The following is a 21,518-nucleotide window of genomic DNA, read 5'->3' on the forward strand; positions in this document are numbered from 1 at the left end:
TCAAAATTTATATTTAATTTATATTTTATATTGTCTAATTAACGTTTAAGAATCTGAGTGAGAGCTCACCTGTGGTCCAGTAGGTCCGCGGTCACCAGGTTTACCAGGTTTTCCAGCATCACCCTGAAAGAGAAATAGTAAATTTAAAAATTATAGTCACAAATTTGTGCATTTTTATGTGAAAGCTTCTTTTAAAAATCTTCAACATATTAAGCTGCTGTATAAGTGTGTGTGTGTGTGTGTGTGTGTGTGTGTGTGTGTGTGTGTGTGTGTGTGTGTGTGTGTGTGTGTGTTTGAGTGATAGAGGTGGGGGGGCCCTTCTTGTGGACACGAGAGGAATATCATGTCTACTGCCATCAAGTGGCTGAAGAGAGGAATTCATTTGTGACGTCAAAATGTCATAGGTATTAAAGGCACTGCGCTGCGGTGGTTTGAATCATATTTGTCTAATAGATTACAGTTTGTTCATGTAAATGGGGAATCTTCTTCACAGACTAAAGTTAATTATGGAGTTCCACAAGGTTCTGTGCTAGGACCAATTTTATTCACTTTATACATGCTTCCCTTAGGCAGTATTATTAGACGGTATTGCTTAAATTTTCATTGTTACGCAGATGATACCCAGCTTTATCTATCCATGAAGCCAGAGGATACACACCAATGAGCTAAACTACAGGATTGTCTTACAGACATAAAGACATGGATGACCTCTAATTTCCTGCTTTTAAACTCAGATAAAACTGAAGTTATTGTACTTGGCCCCACAAATCTTAGAAGCATGGTGTCTAACCAGATCCTTACTCTGGATGGCATTACCCTGATCTCTAGTAATACTGTGAGAAATCTTGGAGTCATTTTTGATCAGGATATGTCATTCAAAGCGCATATTAAACAAATATGTAGGACTGCCTTTTTGCATTTACGCAATATCTCTAAAATCAGAAAGGTCTTGTCTCAGAGTGATGCTGAAAAACTAATTCATGCATTTATTTCCTCTAGGCTGGACTATTGTAATTCATTATTATCAGGTTGTCCTAAAAGTTCCCTAAAAAGCCTTCAGTTGGTTCAGAATGCTGCAGCTAGAGTACTGACGGGGACTAGCAGGAGAGAGCATATCTCACCCGTGTTGGCCTCTCTTCATTGGCTTCCTGTTAATTCTAGAATAGAATTTAAAATTCTTCTTCTTACTTATAAGGTTTTGAATAATCAGGTCCCATCTTATCTTAGGGACCTCGTAGTACCATATTACCCCATTAGAGCGCTTCACTCTCAGACTGCGGGCTTACTTGTAGTTCCTAGGGTTTGTAAGAGTAGAATGGGAGGCAGAGCCTTCAGCTTTCAGGCTCCTCTCCTGTGGAACCAGCTCCCAATTCAGATCAGGGAGACAGATACCCTCTCTACTTTTAAGATTAGGCTTAAAACTTTCCTTTTCGCTAAGGCTTATAGTTAGGGCTGGATCGGGTGACCCTGGACCATCCCTTGGTTATGCTGCTTTAGACGTAGATTGTGGGGGGGTTCCCATGATGCACTGTTTCTTTCTCTTTTGCTCCGTATGCATCACTCTGTATTTAATCATTAGTGATCGATCTCTGCCCCCCTTCACGGCATGTCTTTTTCCTGGTTTTTTCCCTCAGCCCCAACCAGTCTCAGCAGAAGACTGCCCCTCCCTGAGCCTGGTTCTGCTGGAGGTTTCTTCCTGTTAAAAGGGAGTTTTTCCTTCCCACTGTTGCCAAGTGCTTGCTCATAGGGGGTCGTTTTGACCGTTGGGGTTTTTCATAATTATTGTATGGCCTTGCCTTACAATATGGAGCGCCTTGGGGCAACTGTTTGTTGTGATTTGGCGCTATATAAGAAAAAAGTTGATTGATTGATTGAAAATAATGGGGCTTTGAATCAAACAGTCTGATTTTCTATTCAATAATACAATAACACAATATATATATATATATATATGTGTGTGTGTGTGTGTGTGTGTGTGTGTGTGTGTGTGTGTGTGTGTGTGTGTGTGTCAATTAAAAACAGGAATTAAATAAAAACAACAATCTTAATTTAAACATCTAAACAATTGTTTCAAGTGTCAGAAATAAATATAGAATATTAGAAATATAGAATATTTATTATGTGCACAACAATGAATTATTATTTCAGCTCATGAAGAGTTCAAAAGTAATAATAATAATAATAATAAAACACAAACAGTAATATAAAAAGAAAGAGCACCAAAATCACACATCTGAGAAGCTGTAATCAGAGACTGATTGGAACGGTTTGGATAGATAAATAACGTAACATAGTTACAGATTAATTTTCTTTTAAATTATTAATTGAATAATTACTTCCATTCAGACTGTGTGATCAAAGTAAATACAGAGCCACAAATTGCATTTCACGAAAAAGCCATTTGACAGCATTTATCTACAAATGAACAGGGATAACCTGACAAATGTCGCTGATTATTTTATGACCATAAGAGTACAAATGGCACAGTTAGACTGGATTATCAAATCTTAAATTGTCTGTGACACTATAAGAAAGCAATAGACTCAATAAAAGTAAGTCCCTTCGGCTGCTCCCTTATTTGCACTTGGGGTCGCCACAGCAAATCCAAGGTGGATCTGCATGTTGAATTGGCACAAGTTTTAAGGTGGCAGTAATTAAACCATTACTTAAAAAGCCATCACTTGACCCAGCTATCTTAGCTAATTATAGGCCAATCTCCAACCTTCCTTTTCTCTCAAAAATTCTTGAAAGGGTAGTTGTAAAACAGCTAACTGATCATCTGCAGAGGAATGGTCTATTTGAAGAGTTTCAGTCAGGTTTTAGAATTCATCATAGTACAGAAACAGCATTAGTGAAGGTTACAAATGATCTTCTTATGGCCTCGGACAGTGGACTCATCTCTGTGCTTGTTCTGTTAGACCTCAGTGCTGCTTTTGATACTGTTGACCATAAAATTTTATTACAGAGATTAGAGCATGCCATAGGTATTAAAGGCACTGCGCTGCGGTGGTTTGAATCATATTTGTCTAATAGATTACAATTTGTTCATGTAAATGGGGAATCTTCTTCACAGACTAAAGTTAATTATGGAGTTACACAAGGTTCTGTGCTAGGACCAATTTTATTCACTTTATACATGCTTCCCTTAGGCAGTATTATTAGACGGTATTGCTTAAATTTTCATTGTTACGCAGATGATACCCAGCTTTATCTATCCATGAAGCCAGAGGACACACACCAATTAGCTAAACTGCAGGATTGTCTTACAGACATAAAGACATGGATGACCTCTAATTTCCTGCTTTTAAACTCAGATAAAACTGAAGTTATTGTACTTGGCCCCACAAATCTTAGAAACATGGTGTCTAACCAGATCCTTACTCTGGATGGCATTACCCTGACCTCTAGTAATACTGTGAGAAATCTTGGAGTCATTTTTGATCAGGATATGTCATTCAAAGCGCATATTAAACAAATATGTAGGACTGCTTTTTTGCATTTACGCAATATCTCTAAAATCAGAAAGGTCTTGTCTCAGAGTGATGCTGAAAAACTAATTCATGCATTTATTTCCTCTAGGCTGGACTATTGTAATTCATTATTATCAGGTTGTCCTAAAAGTTCCCTAAAAAGCCTTCAGTTAATTCAAAATGCTGCAGCTAGAGTACTGACGGGGACTAGAAGGAGAGAGCATCTCACCCATATTGGCCTCTCTTCATTGTTAATTCTAGAATAGAATTTAAAATTCTTTTTCTTACTTATAAGGTTTTGAATAATCAGGTCCCATCTTATCTTAGGGACCTCGTAGTACCATATCACCCCAATAGAGCGCTTCGCTCTCAGACTGCAGGCTTACTTGTAGTTCCTAGGGTTTGTAAGAGTAGAATGGGAGGCAGAGCCTTCAGCTTTCAGGCTCCTCTCCTGTGGAACCAGCTCCCAATTCAGATCAGGGAGACAGACACCCTCTCTACTTTTAAGATTAGGCTTAAAACTTTCCTTTTTGCTAAAGCTTATAGTTAGGGCTGGATCAGGTGACCCTGAACCATCCCTTAGTTATGCTGCTATAGACGTAGACTGCTGGGGGGTTTCTTTCTCTTTTTGCTCTGTATGCACCACTCTGCATTTAATCATTAGTGATCGATCTCTGCTCCCCTCCACAGCATGTCTTTTTCCTGGTTCTCTCCCTCAGCCCCAACCAGTCCCAGCAGAGGACTGCCCCTCCCTGAGCCTGGTTCTGCTGGAGGTTTCTTCCTGTTAAAGGGGAGTTTTTCCTTCCCACTGTAGCCAAGTGCTTGCTCACAGGGGGTCGTTTTGACCGTTGGGGTTTTACATAATTATTGTATGGCCTTGCCTTACAATATAAAGCGCCTTGGGGCAACTGTTTGTTGTGATTTGGCGCTATATAAAAAAACTGATTGATTGAAATTGATTGAAGTTTTACGCCGGATGCCCTTCCTGATGTAACTCCATTTATTTATAATTACATGGAGAAATGTGGCAGGGGTGGGATTTGAACCCGGAACCTTCTGAACTGAAACCAAGCGCATGAAGGAAAAAAAAGCACCAGAAGAACATGCTGGAAATCTCTGTCTTCACGAGTTAAACTGCAATATGTCACTTGGGCCCATTCAGGAATAAGTAACATCTTCTGACTTGCATAATGGCTGAACATGAGTGATGATGAAATTCTTGCACTCATCAACAATTCTTTTTGAAAATATAAAGTGACTGCTGTGTATGACCTCTATCATTTAACATTAACAAAAGAATGCACGCACCGTCACAACTGCAAACTAATGTGTTGTTCAAGTTGTACTCAACAACACCGACCTTGTAACAACAAATGTATCAGTGAACAAATATTAAACACAGTCTTCATCTTTGAATGGAAATACATCAGAGGACCAAATGAAAAATTATAATAGATTTTCTTTGTCATTTTAGATACATTTGAAGGTTATTTTTGATTTACATATTATATTTTATGTGCCATATGCAACCATGGTCCTAAACCAGTGTCCCCATAAGGTACCGACCTCTGCACGGGCAACAATGTGCAGCTGAGTGTCTTGTTCAAGAATACATCAACACACAGACAGAGGTAACCAGGATTTGATACACTGACCCAGTGGTTAATATGCAGTCCAAAACCTACCATTATATCATGCGTTCTGGGGCCGCAGTACAAGCGATACACATATCCTATGTCAGACTGATAAATCGCAGATAGCTGGTAATTTTTTATTTATTTATTTATTTTTACTTTTTGTGGTATAAAGTTGTGACAAACACACTTACATCATCTCCAGCCTTGCCAGGAGGTCCAGGTGGCCCTCGGGGACCCATGGGACCCTATTAGTGAAGAGACACAAAGGGCAGACAAAGTTACCATTCATAACCAAGATAGGGCAACATTATGCAGTTTAAATTTGGGGTCATGACCTCGCATTACTATTCTTTCCACAACAATTCAACAGAAAATGTTCTTAAAACATGAAACAATAAAAGAAATTATTGTTATCTGGCCTCAAAGAAATTGCTCTTAAATCTCGAATGCAATACTGGGATAAGCGCCGGCCCACCTGTGACCCTTAACTGGAATAAGTAGGTTTAGAAAATAGATGGATTGTGAGTGCAACAGTACTGCAGTGCCACATGATCAGAAAAATAATTACAAATTTTAAAAAAATGCATGAAAATATAATTTAAAATATGTTTGATACCAGATTAATTACATATACCACTTTGTTGTGAATGTAAGACTGTTTTTTTTTCAGGTGGTGCCAAATAGCCGTGAAACAAGTTTGCATCCCAGGACTAAGAAAACCCCTTCCTCTAACTAGCTTTTTTATTCTAGCTTACAGTGGTGAGTGATAGAAAGTAGTGACTGTCCTAAAAAGAGAATGTCTCAGAACTGAGGTGAGTTAATGAGCAAATGAGAAGTGATAATTTATCATGGTGATAAATGCAGCAGAGTCATCAAACAACTGTCAAGCATCCCAAAAATATGGTGTGATTATAATGTTGCAGCTGTGTGTTAGCATGTGGTCAGAAAAAAATAAGGAGTTGCCCATAAAATATGCTTTTATTAGCATTATTAGCATTATAAGTGTCACTGAAAAGATTTTTTTTCCCCAAAAATATGTTTTAAGTAGAGCACTGCACTCATAGAGCACAAACCTCTGCCAACACTAGTTTCCAATTCCACAAAATTTTACCTTGGAAAAAATTTACAAGGTCAAAGTCCTGTTAGAAGTGGCTTTTGATAAGCTAAATTAGGTATGATCAAATGTCAAGAGCACAGTCGTGCTCAAAAGTTTACATACCCTTTTCAGAGAATATGAACAATAACACAAAAACTTTTTTTCATTCATGGTTAGTGGTTGGGTGAAACCATTTATTGGCAAACATTCTGTATTCTGTATCACCAGTTATCCATCTTCATGATGAAGTGGTATAGAGGAGGATTTTCTTAACAAGAAGACCTGAAAGTTTAGCTACAAATTGCCAGAAGGTACATCTGAGATGTAAGCCTGGATTTGATCTGTTTCGGTGAAAGAAATTCCTTCTCTGCTCTACTCCACTATGAAGCTAAGAGTAGTGATGCAAAATGCAAAGTTTGCACTGTGCACAATTTCTCCAATCACAGCCACATAAGCCCATAACTTCTGGGTTGTCTGGGTGTCTTGGTGGCTTTCCTCACTCTTTTCCTTCTTGCACAGTCACTCAGTTTTTGAGAACTGTCTACTCCATGCAGATTTACCATAAAGTGCCATATTGTTTGTATTTCTTTGTAATTAATGTAAATAAAGTACAAGACATATTCAGTGGCAGCTTTACCATCAGAGAGCCTCGTCCAAAACTATCACAAAAGACTCTAAGCTGTCAGTGATATTAAAGGGGGCAACACACTGTATTAAGAAAAGGAGTATGTAAACTTTTGATGAGGGTCATTTGGGTAGTTTGTGTTGTCATTATGATTTTAAAAGAGTAAACCTGGTTGTTTGACAATAAATGGTTTCACCACTAACCATGAGTGAAAAAAAGTTTTTGTGTTATCATTCTCTGAAAAATGGGCAAAAAAACCAAACCAAAACAAAACAAAAAAACAAAACAACAACAACAACAACAACAACAAAAACAACTAAACTTCTGCCAGGGTATGTAAACCTTTGAGCACAACTGTATTTAGTTCATGCACTTGAAATTTTTTTTTTTTTTTTTTTGTGATGTTGTTAGGTTTTTTTCAAGTTTTTCAGTTTCTGAACTCTTTTTCAGATATTTTTTACAGAACATTGGTTATCTCTGCTATGCACAATTTGTTATTGCTTTTTGGCGCTTTGTTTCCAACTAATCACTGGAAGATTTTGACATTTGACCTATGACCTTGAAAATCAAATCAGTTCTTGTCTATAAAGCAGAGGTGATTTCTCTAAGACAGCAAGGGAAGCTCAGCTTCCCCTAAATTGTCAAAAAATGAAGTGGTCAAATGTGTACAGTTTATCATTTCATTGACTACAAATCTGTTAGAACATGTTCATCTTGGAGACAAGTTCATTCAGAGTAAGCTACTTATCACAAATTGACTGACTCTATTTTGTTAACTTCTCATAAAACTTTTTCTTATACGGCCTGTGGTCAGTGCATTTGCCTGTAGAAGCCGAGCGCCCGTTCACTTCAATGGGACAGCCTGGAACAGTTTTTTCATTGTCTCAACGGTCATTGGATAAATGCCATGATTTTGACCTGCCCCTGGATGGCAAGTATCTCCGGGGGTGAATGGAGCTGTGAGTGGGCCTGGACACTGGACATTCGTACAATGATTGGACAATCAGTCAAAAGGCTGAATCCCATTTTGATTGACAGCTATTTTGAGATACAGGTATGTGAGAATTAATTGACACATTTTTGCATATTTATGCATTTAGAAATTTATGCCAGTGTTTTGCGTGAGCTATAAATCAGCCTTTTTAAAGGCCCACATGAGATGTATTTGTTTATACAGTGCTACCAAACTAAAAAAAAAACTAAAACTTTGTACTGCAGTCAAACAAAACGAGTCAAAATCTGCGGGAAGACAATAGAAATGGATAAAACTGGTGATTTTGATGCCAAGAACATTCATAGAGAAGCACACCAGATTAGACGTTGTGTGAGAAGGTCCACGTGAGTTACTCTCTGCTTCGTTCTTCAGTAAGTTAGTGTTTAAGGTTGTCGCACGGTAATTAACGTCCCGGTTCGCAAAACATCAAAGTATTAATGATTGTAAGTCTATCTGTGGACATGTGGTAATAATTAATGGTTGCTGATGTACTTTATTTCGTGACAGAGAAATTGAAGCGTTTTGAACCACTGAATGAATATGAAGCAATCGTTCAGCGTTTCAAAGCTTTTGATACAGTTAGGTATGGTGACATCTGCTGGCTATGAAACAGTCAGGCTCTGTTATGTATGTTTAATAATAAAGGTTCTATGTGCTTCTTGAAATTTTTGATGGTATTTTTGGTTAAAAACATTACTAATATACTTTTGTTATAATCCCTGAAGGAGTCTTCCCAAGGGATTAATAAAGTTCTAAATAAGGTTCTATCTAATCTAATGTGATTGTGCCATCATAAAATACTGTATGTAATGGAGATACAAATTGTCAAATGTTACATATTTACATATTTTTACAAATATTCACATATTTTAATTTACATACAAATAAATTTACAAATTCTATGATGTAAGCCGACAATGAGCTTCTTTGACAGACCAGCAGCCGCCACTGCTATCAGGATATGAATCTTCAGTAAAAAAATCTTATAATATATGAAAAATTATGGGCTCCAGGCAGTTCACAAACAAACAAACAAACAAACAAACAAACAAACAAACAAACAAACAAACAAACAAACAGTGGTGAAAACATAACCTCCTCCAACTTTGTTGGTGGAGGTAAAAAGGGGAAGTAAAAAGGGGGTCGTCTTATAATCAGGGTTGTCTTATATTTGGAACAATACAGTCGGTGGCAGTGTGCATTTCTAAAGCTGGTTTGTGATCTGCTAATAAACAACTACAAGTTGCTGTATGCCAGATTCAAGAACATGCAGGGGGTTTATGATTATTTGTTTCCCATATGCAGTGAGGGAGAAACGACACCTTGCCAGACAGAGAAATGTTTGTCCCAAGTTCTGATAAAAAAATCAGTTATCTTCTACCTCCTTTAATGGGGATCTCAGAATAAATCAGTTAATGCGCGCACTTGTCTAAAGGCAAGCAAGGGGCAAAATTCGTGATTTTCTTGGCAGCATATTACAGTAGGAATAAATGAGATTTAGTTGAATTTCTAAGTAAACTCGGTCAAATGTGGAACAAATACTCTAACATTCTGAGTGCAAAGTTCAGCTGTTTCCACTTCTCTGCAGTCTTGTATAAAGTACCTCAAACTGATACTTGAGTGAAAGTACAAGTATCTTACCATAAAATTATTTGGGTAAAAGTTAAAGTCTCCTTTAAAAATATTACTTGAGTAAAACTCTTAAAGTATCTGACATTTTCTGTACTTAAGCATCAAAGTAAATTTCTCATATAAAATGTACTTTAATTAAAAGTATTGAGTGAAAGTAAAAATCCAAAACGAGTGGCGAGTAAAACAGTGACACGAAAAACAAAGACAGTGTGGGTGTCTGGAAAAACAAGGAGGGGGCCTCAGCCCCTATAAAAGTCTGGATCCGCCCCTGGCAGAGCAGTTGGTGTTGGTGACGGGATTGAATACGCAGTCATTTTCCTGGACCACCCACACACACACACACACGTTTCTGTTAAACACAACATCCAGGCTCTTGTGAAACAGAACATTTATGATTTGTCATTTATAGCTACACCGTTGTGCCAAATTTAAGGAAAAGCTAAAAAACTAACTTTTCAAGTGTCACCACCACCAACTACTGCAAAGAAACCAAATGCAGTGCTCTTTGCGCCCTCGAATCCAAAACACGGCACCGCTATTATGCACTACTTCTCCAAAGAGCTTCTCCACTACAATTTCAAATAAAGTAAAATGAAACAGACACGCCGGTCAGTTTCATACTGAAATTTTCCCAATCAAATTTCTTCCACTTTTATATTGTAGTAACAAAGATGTTTAACGAAAATGTATCAGAGTAAAAGTGTACATTTTATTGAGGAAATTTAGTGGAGTAAAAGTGAAAGTCACCAGAAATGTAAATAACGAAGTAACGTACAGATACGTCAAAATTCTACTTAAGTACAGTAACAAAGTACGAGGTCTGTTAGAAAAGTATCCGACCTTATTATTTTTTTCAAAAACCATAGCGCTCCCAGCACCGATGGACAGGCTGACACCCCGCACAAACAACCAGATCATTTCCAACGTGAAAGCTTTGTTGATCCGGGACCTCGTCTGACTTTCACAAAAAGGCAGAAGATGTGGACGTCAGCACTTTTTCCGGCACATTCCACCGTTACAGGAGTTTTTTTTCCATGGAAAAAGAAGCCGAGGCATGCGCCACGGAGCCGTTCATTACGCGGGACAAAACCACCTCGGTGTTGGTCTCACAGGACGGCTTAAAGGTGGATTTCAGATGGATTCCGGTTGCTTTCCAGTCGTGTGAATATCCAACTGTGATTGTGCATGAGCTGAACATGCCAGAACATGTCCTGTGAGGCTTCATCATGGCGTTTCTTTTCGCCATGCAGCTCCGCCGCGACACACGGAATTCCTCCACCTTTGTTCCTCTTTCCATGACAAAAACTCCTGTAACAGTGAAATGTGCCGTTCATTTCTAAACTGGACGCTGTCTTGATCCGGTATGTCCTCTAACTAGCACAGGAATTGTGAAAAGACGTGGACATCAGCACTTTTTCCGGCACATTCCACCATTACAGGAGTTTTTTTTTCATGGAAAAAGAAGCTGAGGGACACGCCACCGTGCCGCTCTTGACGCGGCACAAAACCACCTCGGTGTTGGTCTCTCAGGACGGCTTTCAGATGGATTCCGGTTGCTTTTCTGTCGTGTGAATATCCGAGAAATTGAGCTTGAGCTGGACAAGCCCCAACATGTCCTGTGAGGCTTCATCACGGCGTTTCCTTGCGCCGAGCGGCTGCACCACGACGCGCCGAACTCCTCCGCACGTCTGTCTTAATGTGCCGGAAAAAGTGCTGATGTCCATGTCTTCTGCCTTTTTGTGAAAGTCAGACGAGGTCCCGGATCAACAAAGCTTTCACGTTGGAAATGATCTGGTTGTTTGTGCGGGGTGTCAGCCTGTCCATCGGCGCTGGGAGCGCGCTGTGATCTCAGCAGTTGTGGGCCGTCCTTAAAGGGGCAGTAACACCCCATAATCTGTTTAATCCCCATAAAATCGTCCCTGAAAGCCATATTAATTTTTCGAACGGTGTCCACCTGGAGGTCTCTTACAGTTTCTGGAAAAAATTGATGCAGCAAAGATCCAAATCATTCAGACATTTATTCGCAATAAAAAATAGACGAGAGGGGTGGACCACACCTCACTCAAAGCCTGCTCACAGGCGAATGAAGCAACCGACAGGCGTGAAAAAACTCACGCATGCGCACGAGGGGTCAAGCTTGGCTGACGCAATCACACGTGATTCAAATCCATATGGTTTTTGAAAAAAATAATAAGGTCGGATACTTTTCTAACAGACCTCGTATTTCTCAACTTTAGCAACTGATATGTCATTTTCAGTTTGGAGGCTTGATTTTAATCAGACATAATGATGCAGGGGGATATTTTTTTTTATCTTCTTCTGCTTTTTTTTAAGAAGCTGTTTTTCTGCATATCTGGGCTCCACATGAGCAGATTAGCTCAGCAGCAATGAGACGGTGCATGCTGAGGGAACAAGAAGGATTGGGAAGGGCCAGTCATTTAGTGGAAGATTCATGTGGAGAAAGCAACAGCTGAAAACTGGCGAGAATTTGTTGGAAAAACAGCATGGGCCTAACAAATTGAAGGAGATGTTGTGGAAAACATGGGAAAAAAAAAAATCACAAACCTGCTTTTGTCAGGGAACTCTAAGCCAAAATAAGAGATTCTGATTTTCACCAATAGAGGTCAGGCTTTAGACAGATTTTTATTTGAGACAGCAGCACTGAATGAGGAGGAGAAAAGAAGATAAAAAGAATAAAGAATATTTTAATCATAAAGCAGTATGTAGTAAAGTGAATACCTCAGCATGTGTGCCTATCTTTTAAATATGTCCTCTGTAATGTATCTTGTGTCTGTGTTTTTGAGTTACCATGAGTATTTGGACAGTGATACTATTTATACAATTTTGCCTTAATACACACCATAAAGGAACTGAAATGAAACAGTTACGATGTGCTGGTGGAGTTGATTTCAGCATTAATTCAAAGGGTTTTGACAAAAACATTGCATTAATCAGTGGTGGGCACAGCTAACCCAAAAGTTAGCTTTGATAACCATTAAATCCATTAACTGAACAGTTAGACTTTTATAACGCTAGAAACCGATGAACCACTAAAAACGTTTGCGGATGTTATAGCTAACTTTAATATTGACTTGGTCGTGATCTGATGGCTACTGAGAAGCCAGTTTTGAGTTTAAAGTAGACCTGCATTGAAATAAATGCAGTCAGATCGTTGGACCAAAAATTACTTATATTTACACATAAGATCCTTCTGATGTAGTAAAGTAAATCTGCAAGCCCAGATCTTGTCATTCAACAGAGAAATCTTCATTTGAAAATGACAAATTTAACAGCTAACATTTAGCCCTCTGCAAATTGGTCCCTCTCAATCATGGCTCTGCCGAGACGTCACGGACAAGACCCTCTCCCAGCATGCATTGCGCGCGCCAACTGTAATTTGTGGATTTACGTCAGTTTGCATCTGCACCTTTTCTTGTCTTATACGGAAGGATCTACTTTTTGAAACTTCATATTGTCTTGCGGTACGCTTGGTGAGTACACATTTCTTTTATTTGTGCTTGAAAATAATTTTTGTGGACTTTTTCATACGCCCTTTGATTGAGTGGTGTCGCATTGAAAATCTACTGTCTTTCACCTCCGTGTACTGTCGCGGCTACGGAGCGAGACCCGCAAAGAATCCCAGTCATTAAAATATATAAACCTCTCTCAGCGTCCATGGAGCTCTGTGGCTCCGATTACCGAGACGTGCGGTCTGCGGATTTTGCAGCAAGAAGTCCTGAGAGTCTGAGACAGAGAGGTGGTGCTGGCTGCACAGCAGAACACGGGGTGTGAGTGCCGCGGCGGAATTAACTAGCGCATGCACTCGGTAAGCGTATCGGGAGCAGTGAGAGCGAGGCGTCGGGGAATAATGTCGCCCGCTGTCGATGCCGCCACTGAGCTGATCCCCGGATCTGAGCAAGCAGAGCTGTATCTCACATTCATTGCAGCTTACTTTTGGATGTTGAAACCAGGACATGTATAAGTAACATCACTAAGAGATAAAATCAATTTCAATGCGGGATCGGACTGAAGGCGGGAACGCGTCGTCTTGTCACTGACGTCATGGAAATGATCCGGATGTACAAACTGTTTTCACAGAGGGCTAAATGTTAGCTGCAAATTTGTAATTTTTAAACGAATATTTCTCCGCTGAATTACAAATTTGGGCTTACAGATTTACTTTACTGCATTCACAAGGGTCTTTCAAATTCAAAGGTCAAGTCACATAACCCACCTATTCCCAGGTTCACAAACACAAAATGAACACACAAAAAAATAAATAAATAAAAAAGAAAATCCCAAACACTGTCATTATCTTTATCAAAAGCAGTAAATCACAGTATTAGAAGTCAGTTAATTTCAATATTATATAATTATAAACTGTTAACGGAGCTGTGTTCACAAACACAAAAGACATGCACAAAAAATAAATCAATAAATAAAAAATATAATCTCAAACACGGTCATTGTCTTTATAAAAAGCAGTAAATAGAACTATTAATAGTCACAGTTTAACTCTGTATTATAATTTTTAAACTGTTACAAGAACAGCTCACCCGTGTTGCGTTCAATGCAGCTGGCGAGGTAAAATCTACAACTCACCTGTCGTGGTTGAGCTTCCCCACAAAGAAAACCCACATAAGTTTGTCTTTACATAAAAATACACCAATAAGTGTCTTTTCACTTTAAAAACGTAAAGATTTGCACGTATGCACGGTCTTTAAGCAGAGCACCGTCACTAGACACAGGAAGCCCATCTCGATTGGGAGCTACACTACCAGCTCAGTCTCACTTTTTTTTGTGCTCCCATCACAAAATGATTAAAATTTTCGTGACAGGGTTTTTTTTTAAACTCACTGTTGCTAACCCTACTCCTACCCCCAACGCTAACCATAACCACCCCGACCCCCCTCTCCCACTTCACTTTTAATTTTGTGCAGCCATCACAGAATCTATTAGAATGAATTCATGCTGCTGTGACTAAAATGTGGCACTTTTCGTCACAATATCATGAACCAAAAGATTAATGTATATTTCGTGCTGCTGAATCACGACATGCCGTGAGACTGGGTTGACGCGCCACACGCTAACTGTTGATTGAGCTCATCCTGACAGAACACCGCCTGACTGTTGCAGACACACAACAGACAGGGAACTAACATGTATGATTTTAGGGTTTACAAACGTTTTGACCGTTAAACTTTACTCACTTTACCAGCCAAAAAATCTTAGCGGACTGAAAGTCCACTGATAGTTTTCAAAGTTAGCTGAAAAGGTAAGCCGCTAATGAAATGTTAGCTTTGCTAATTAGCAAAAGTTTTGTTAACTTTGGTTTTCAAAGTTAGCTGAAAAGGTAATCCCCTAATGAAAATGTTAGCTTTGCTAATTAGCGGTTAGCAGAGTAATGGAACTGTGCCTACCACTGCATTAATTATTTATAAATTCCAACATTTTTATACAAAGCCCCTTTCTTTTCAGAGGAGATATGTTGTTGGTGTCCAGTTCAGCTGCTCCCATTTTGTTCGGGGTCGCCACAAGCTGATACATCCAGATCTGCTTTGATATAAGTTTTGCCCCAGATGCCTTTCCTGACGCAACTCCAGTGTAACCTGGAGAAACACACACACAGCCGCTGGTGTTCCAAGGAGGTCTCCCATACAAGTACTAACCAGTCCCGCACTGCTTAGCTTCTGAGATCTGAGAGGCTCAGGCTTTCACAGAGCAGATCAGCTGCTTCAGAGGATGTAAGTAATTGGGCAAAATAACACAACGACTAGTGCTTATACAAATAATCACTTTTCAAGCCAGTTTTCTCCAGACAGCTCAGGAGATGGATACATGAACATTTCTAAGTCACTTAATATGTCTTTGCTTTCATTCACATTAACTATCCTGTGCTTTTCCATCACATTTACAGAAGTCTATAGCTCCTTCTGATTGTCATTGGTGTCTTGGTGGCTTTCCCTCACTAATTTCCTTCTTTCACAGCCACTCAGTTTTTGGAAACTCCTAACTCCAGACAGATTAAGTATACACTATCCTAATGTTGGTATTTATTAAAATTTATATAAAATCTACACTACAAGCACATCAACTCCATTGTGGTGGTGCACAGAGGCAATTTTAAAAAAAAAACAAAAACAAACAAAAAAATGTGTTTCTGTTTAAATACGTATGGACCTGACTGCACTGACAAAAACGAACACCAATATCTCATAACCAGTGTTGTCACAGTAACTTTGAAAAGTTACTTATTTACTTACTATTTATTTACTTTAAACAGTTACATTTACAGTTATGTTATAGAGTTATTTCATTAGCAGCTGCGACAACTTGTCGGGCAGCTGCTGTATTTAACTAATAAAGTAACTAGAAGCACTCAGAGAGTGCAAACCTCCGTCAAGGCATGGGGGTCACTGACGGCCATAACATCTACATGCCCGGAATCATTGAACCTAAAAAAGTCTAACATGATATTTGCTCAGTAGTAAAAAAAGTTCATCTGCTGTGACTGGATAGCATGTATCCTTAGTGCTTGGTATCACAGTTTATTGTAACTTGCACCTTCCCGGCAGCTACTGTCATCTGAGCACTGATATGATATTGCAGGTGTTTATAGACAAAACAAATAAGAGACAAAATTCAATTTATTATTCAACTAAACTGCAAATATATGATTTTTTAACATTTATGAAACACTTCTCTAAACAAGGCCATAGGGTCACTGACCCTAAAGAGATTCCCTCCTTGGCACAGTGATCTATTTCTTTTTGTCTCTTTCTCTAAAATTATATATATAATCATTAGATTATTAATATATAAACAAAAATAAATTTAAGAAATATTACAATTTGAAAACAAATGCACCTGAAACGTGATGACAGCTGCAACTGCTTAATGCTAACTTTTAACATTGAAAATGCCATAGACATGCTAACATGTTAGCATCATGATCCGGATCGTGATCCGGATCACCACTAAAATTTAAGCACTTGTTCCTCTTGTCATTTCCAACCACTCCACAAAATTTCATCAAAATCTGTTCAAAACTTTTTGAGTTATCCTGCTGACAAACAGACAGACAAACAAACAAACGCAACCGAAATCATAACCTCCTTGGCGGAGGTAACTACTAACCTAACTTAGTTATTTTTAAGATTGAATACTCAGAAAAGTAATTATTTGTTACTTTACTGATTAGTTACTTTACTGATTACTCAATCTTACAACTAAGAGAAACCCACTTAGTTTACTAGTTAACTTATTAGTTACTTTACTTATTAATTACAAGTTGTGAGCAGCTCCCAATGAAGTAACTGTATAAAGTAACTGTGGCAACCCTGCTCAGAACTTCAACATTACACTGGAAAGTATTCACAGCACTCCACTTTTTCAACATGTTATGTTACAGCCTTATTCCAAAATGGATGAAATTCATTTTTTCCCTCAAAATTCTGCACACAATACCCCATAATGACAATGTGAAAAAAGTTTTGTTTTTTAAATTAAAAATAAAAAACAACAACTAAGAAATCACATGTATGTAAGTATTCACAGCCTTTGTCATGAAGGTCAAAATCGAGCTCAAGTGCAACCTGTTTCCATGATCCTAGAGATGTTTCTAAAACAACCACCTGGGGTAAATTCAGTTGCTTGGACATGATTTGGAAAAGCACACATCTGTCTACATATAAGGTCTCACAGTTGACAGTGCATGTCAGAGCACAAACCAAGCATGAAGTCAAACAAAATACCTGTAGATCTCAGAGACAGAATTGTCTCGAGTCACAAATCTGGGGAAGAGTATAGAATCACTTCTGTTTGGATCCACCAGGACTCTTCCTAGAGCTGGAAGCTCATCTAAACTGAATAATTGGAGGAGAAGTGCCTTAGTGAAGTGAAGTGCCATAGTGTGAATTTAGTTGAATTATGGCAAAACAGCGCGAAACAGTTAGAATTAGTGTACCACAAAACATTGCGCAGACGGGCAGGCATGCACGATCCTGGTGCGATGGTTCATGCATGCGACGGTGTCTTTCGAGCAGGAACACAGTGCGTGCTGCTACAACTGCTCACACTGTGGGATGAGCTGCACCACATCACGCTGCTGATGTGGAGGAAATAAAATAAAAAAAACAGCTGTATAATTAGTGAATATCACTGGGTTGATATAAATAATACATAAAAGGGGACGCAGTACAGAACCCCGCGGTTAAATAACCCTGGTCAAATATAAAATAATAAAAAAAATGCCACACTCATGGGATTTGAACCCACATGCTCTGATTGCCAGATGGAAACTTTACGACTGCACCACAATCAATGTCTCATAAGAGGAGCGTGAAATGATTAAAATCAACAAGCAGATAAACGTATTTTCGAAAAAAAGCGCTGTGATAACTGACCAAACGGCGTTTGATATGGCATATTTCTGCTGATACGTGACCAAAGTGCCATATTTGTCATACTGTTGGCCTGTCATATGGTCCTGCGGCGCGCCGCTCACTGTCCTGTCAGACAGACATGACGTTCAGATTGCCTGCTGCGTGTCCACATAAATTGGAATAGCCTGTAAATGTGCGCACTCTTCAGCCTGTCGCAGAAGTGATATACGTTTTTATGTATTTTGATGTGAGGACAGCAAGCATACACACGTGTCCATCAAAACGGTGCGTGTTCTGTAGCCCCCGTCCGTTCAGTGCACAGACCAAGGTGTCACTCTGTGATCAGATGAGAGGTGCCTCACCTGCGGGGGATGCGAACCACACACATGCACATGTTGGGGGGGAAAGAGGGGGAGCGCATGACACAGGTGATGGGGGGAACTGACACTCTGGCACATCACATGTGCACTCTGCAACTCCACAGCTGTGGGGCACTTAGACAAATTTCACATCCAGCTTGACAATGATTGTCTGGTGACTGTTTTCGTGATGATAGTATGAATGGCCACGAATTTTCTAAGTGCCAAATGAGCAGTGTTAGATGTTGATGCACACTCTGTTTTTCAGCCGCTGGTGTGTGCAAATAATTGTAGCAACAGGTGTACGAGGTGTTCGAGGCACCTACGAATTTACACATTTTGCATACGATTGCTGCTTCATGAATTTCACACTATGTATTCAAATTCACACTATGTATGAAGGGGCCCTTAGTCAGGGAAGTGACCAAGAACCTGATGGTCACTCTGTCAGAGCTTCAGCATTCCTTTATGGAGAAAGGAGAACCTTCCAGAAGGACAACCATCTCTGCAGCAATACACTAATCAGACGGAAGCCACTCCTTGGTAAAAGGCACATGGCAGCCTGTCTGGAGTTTGCCAAGAGGCACCTGAGGGACTCTCAGACCATGAGAAACAAAATTCTCTGATCTGATGAGACAAAGATTGAACTGTTTTGGTGTGAATTCCAGGCATCATGTTTGGAAGAAACCAGGCACCATCCCTACAGTGAAGCATGATGGTGGCAGCACCATGCTGTGGGGATGTTTTTCAGCAGCAGTAACTGGGAGACTAGTCAGCATTGAGGGAAAGATGAATGCAGCAATGTACAGAGACATCCTGGATGAAAACCTGCTCCAGAGCGCTCTTGACCTCAGACTGGGGCGAGGGCTCATCTTTCAGCAGGACAATGACCCTAAACACACAGCCAATATATCAAAGGAGTGGCTTCAGGACAACTCTGTGAATTTTTCATGTTGTCATTATGGGGTGTTGTGAGTAGAATTTTGAGGGGAAAATCAATTTACTCTATTCTGGAATCAGGCTGTAACGTAACAAAATGTGGAAAAAGTGAAGTGCTGTGAATACTTTCCGGATGCACTGTAAAAGTATGATTTACTGTAAATTCATCAAAGGGTGCTAATAATTGTGTCCAGCATATATTTGATGTCAGAATTTTTTGTTTCGCTTTATGAAAGCATTTTGTTTTGTTGTTGTTGTCAAATAACATTTTTTTTTAATATTTTGATTAAACAAAATTGCTTTGTTTGCATTTATTTCTGACCATGTATTAATGTGTACATAAATATAAGGGTGCCAGTAATTCTGACTACGACTGTAGGTGGAAGCATCTCTTTGTCCAGGTCTAATATACACAGAAGACAACTCAGTACTCGAATAGCAGCATATTTTACTGATTAATTATTGACGTGTGCACTCAGCATGCACAGCTGTGCGCGCTGAGTGCACAATGCAGACACAGTCAGCACTAGATAAATTTCCTTTTGACCTTGATCCATAATGTTGAGTGCGCAAACCTTGCCTATCTGCAGACACATTCCTCATTGTGCACGGCTTGTAAATCAGCATGCAGGTGTATTTTTGAGTGCAACGGTGGCTGTGCACATTGTTACACACGCCAAACTTTAAAATCAGGCCTGTGGTGCTTGTTTTCATTAATAGTTCAAAAACTAATATGTTGAAAGATAGAAGACACAAGAGACATGGTTATCATATTATAGAGCACAGATATATAATTTCTATTGATATCTAGAGCTTGTACACTTATGGAAGTATGCACTTTACTGAGTGCTACGATATTATTAATGCATGCAGTATTGTATAGTTAGATGAATTCAGAGGGGTTGGCAGTACTGTGACAGGATGTGAGAACAAGAACAGTTGTGTCCACACTTCCTTAGTTTTATGAGACCCTTCTGTAGATATAGTGAGTGCAGAGCTACAGTAATGACTCATGCACAATGAGAGTCTTAAAAATAACAAACACGCTTAAAACAGTACAGTCTGAAATATATGAAGCAGATGATAAGAGGCTTATAGGACACTGTGGAGGAGACGAGACACCCGGAGGGGGACTACAGACCAAGAATTTACCGTATATTAAACCATGTATTGCAGGCTGAAGAAGATATAGTTCTCTGTGGGACACTTACAGCTTGTCCAGGTTCTCCAGCTTCTCCTGGGTTACCTTGGAAACCTTGTGGGCCCTGAGACACAGAAAGAACAAACAAAGAAATCTGGTTAATGTTGTTGCACAGGAGTATGTACTTCGATAGATTGTCATGAAACTGGGAGTCTTCATGTGGATCCAACGTGCAATCCAGCGTATTTGTCAAATATCTACGTTACAAGCAGCAGTGGCCTTGATGGCCACCACACCTAGGCTTTGGAAACAAGAGCAATCCGAGATTTCTGACGTCCACCAATCTGGATCCAGATCACCTCCAAAAGTGGAGTCTTCCATGCCCTATTATCTATCTGTGGTGTAAATCTGGTGAGAATCCTTGAAGTAGTTTTGACACAATCCTTAAAAGCCTATAAAACAAAACTTGATCCAGAATCCGCATCACCTTTAAAATGCAGTGGAGTCTTCCATGCCCTATCTGTAGTGCAAATTTGGTGAGTAAGTAGTAAGTTTAACTGATGTAAGTTGTGAAGTAATACATAAAGTAATACATAAAGAAATGTACTGGTTGATTGTGATGATGGAGGAAAATCTGTATATAATATAATGAACACGGTTAATAATCAGTTTATTTCTGCCAAGGAGCTCTGTTTGGAAACATTTAATTATAGTCATCCTGCCTCTCGCCATTTTGAACTTGAATCAGATCCAGATTCTTTTTTTAGTGACAATATCGAGCGACAATGTAATTATTTTACAGAAGAACAATTTAATGATTATAAAATTAAAGATGGAGATTTTTCAATAATACATTTTAATAGTAGAAGTCTTTCTCGGAATTTTTCAAGGATAAATGATTGTTTAGATACATCTAGAAAACGTTTTTCAGTGATCGCTATATCAGAAACATGGTTAACTGATGTCAATCAAGATCTTGTACAGATGGAAGGTTATCAATTGTTTCAGGTAAATCGACAGAAGAGAAGAGGCGGGGGTGTGGCATTATATGTAAGGTCTGATTACAACTGTAAATTAGTTCACAATATGTCATTCACAGTTGATAATATCATGGAATGTGTTACGGTTAAAATTACATCCATAAATTCAAAAAATACGGTTGTTAGTTGTTTATACAGAGCTCCCGGAGCAAATATTGATACTTTTGAAGAAGTAATTATGGGAATGTACAACAAAATAAA

At 39.1% G+C, this 21,518-nt stretch overlaps 1 protein-coding gene across 1 annotated transcript in view; it reads right to left on the reverse strand.

Annotated features, from left to right (window-relative positions):
- col2a1b (collagen, type II, alpha 1b) overlaps nt 1–21,518 on the reverse strand; it is a 140,239-nt gene that overhangs the window by 79,506 nt on the left and 39,215 nt on the right. Inside the window, 3 exon segments of the mRNA XM_034166160.1 lie at nt 70–123; nt 5,299–5,352; nt 20,348–20,401. Coding sequence (XP_034022051.1) covers nt 70–123; nt 5,299–5,352; nt 20,348–20,401 — 162 coding nt within the window.

Source organism: Thalassophryne amazonica, chromosome 3 (assembly GCF_902500255.1).
Source record: "Thalassophryne amazonica chromosome 3, fThaAma1.1, whole genome shotgun sequence".
Classification (NCBI taxonomy): Eukaryota; Metazoa; Chordata; class Actinopteri; order Batrachoidiformes; family Batrachoididae; genus Thalassophryne; species Thalassophryne amazonica.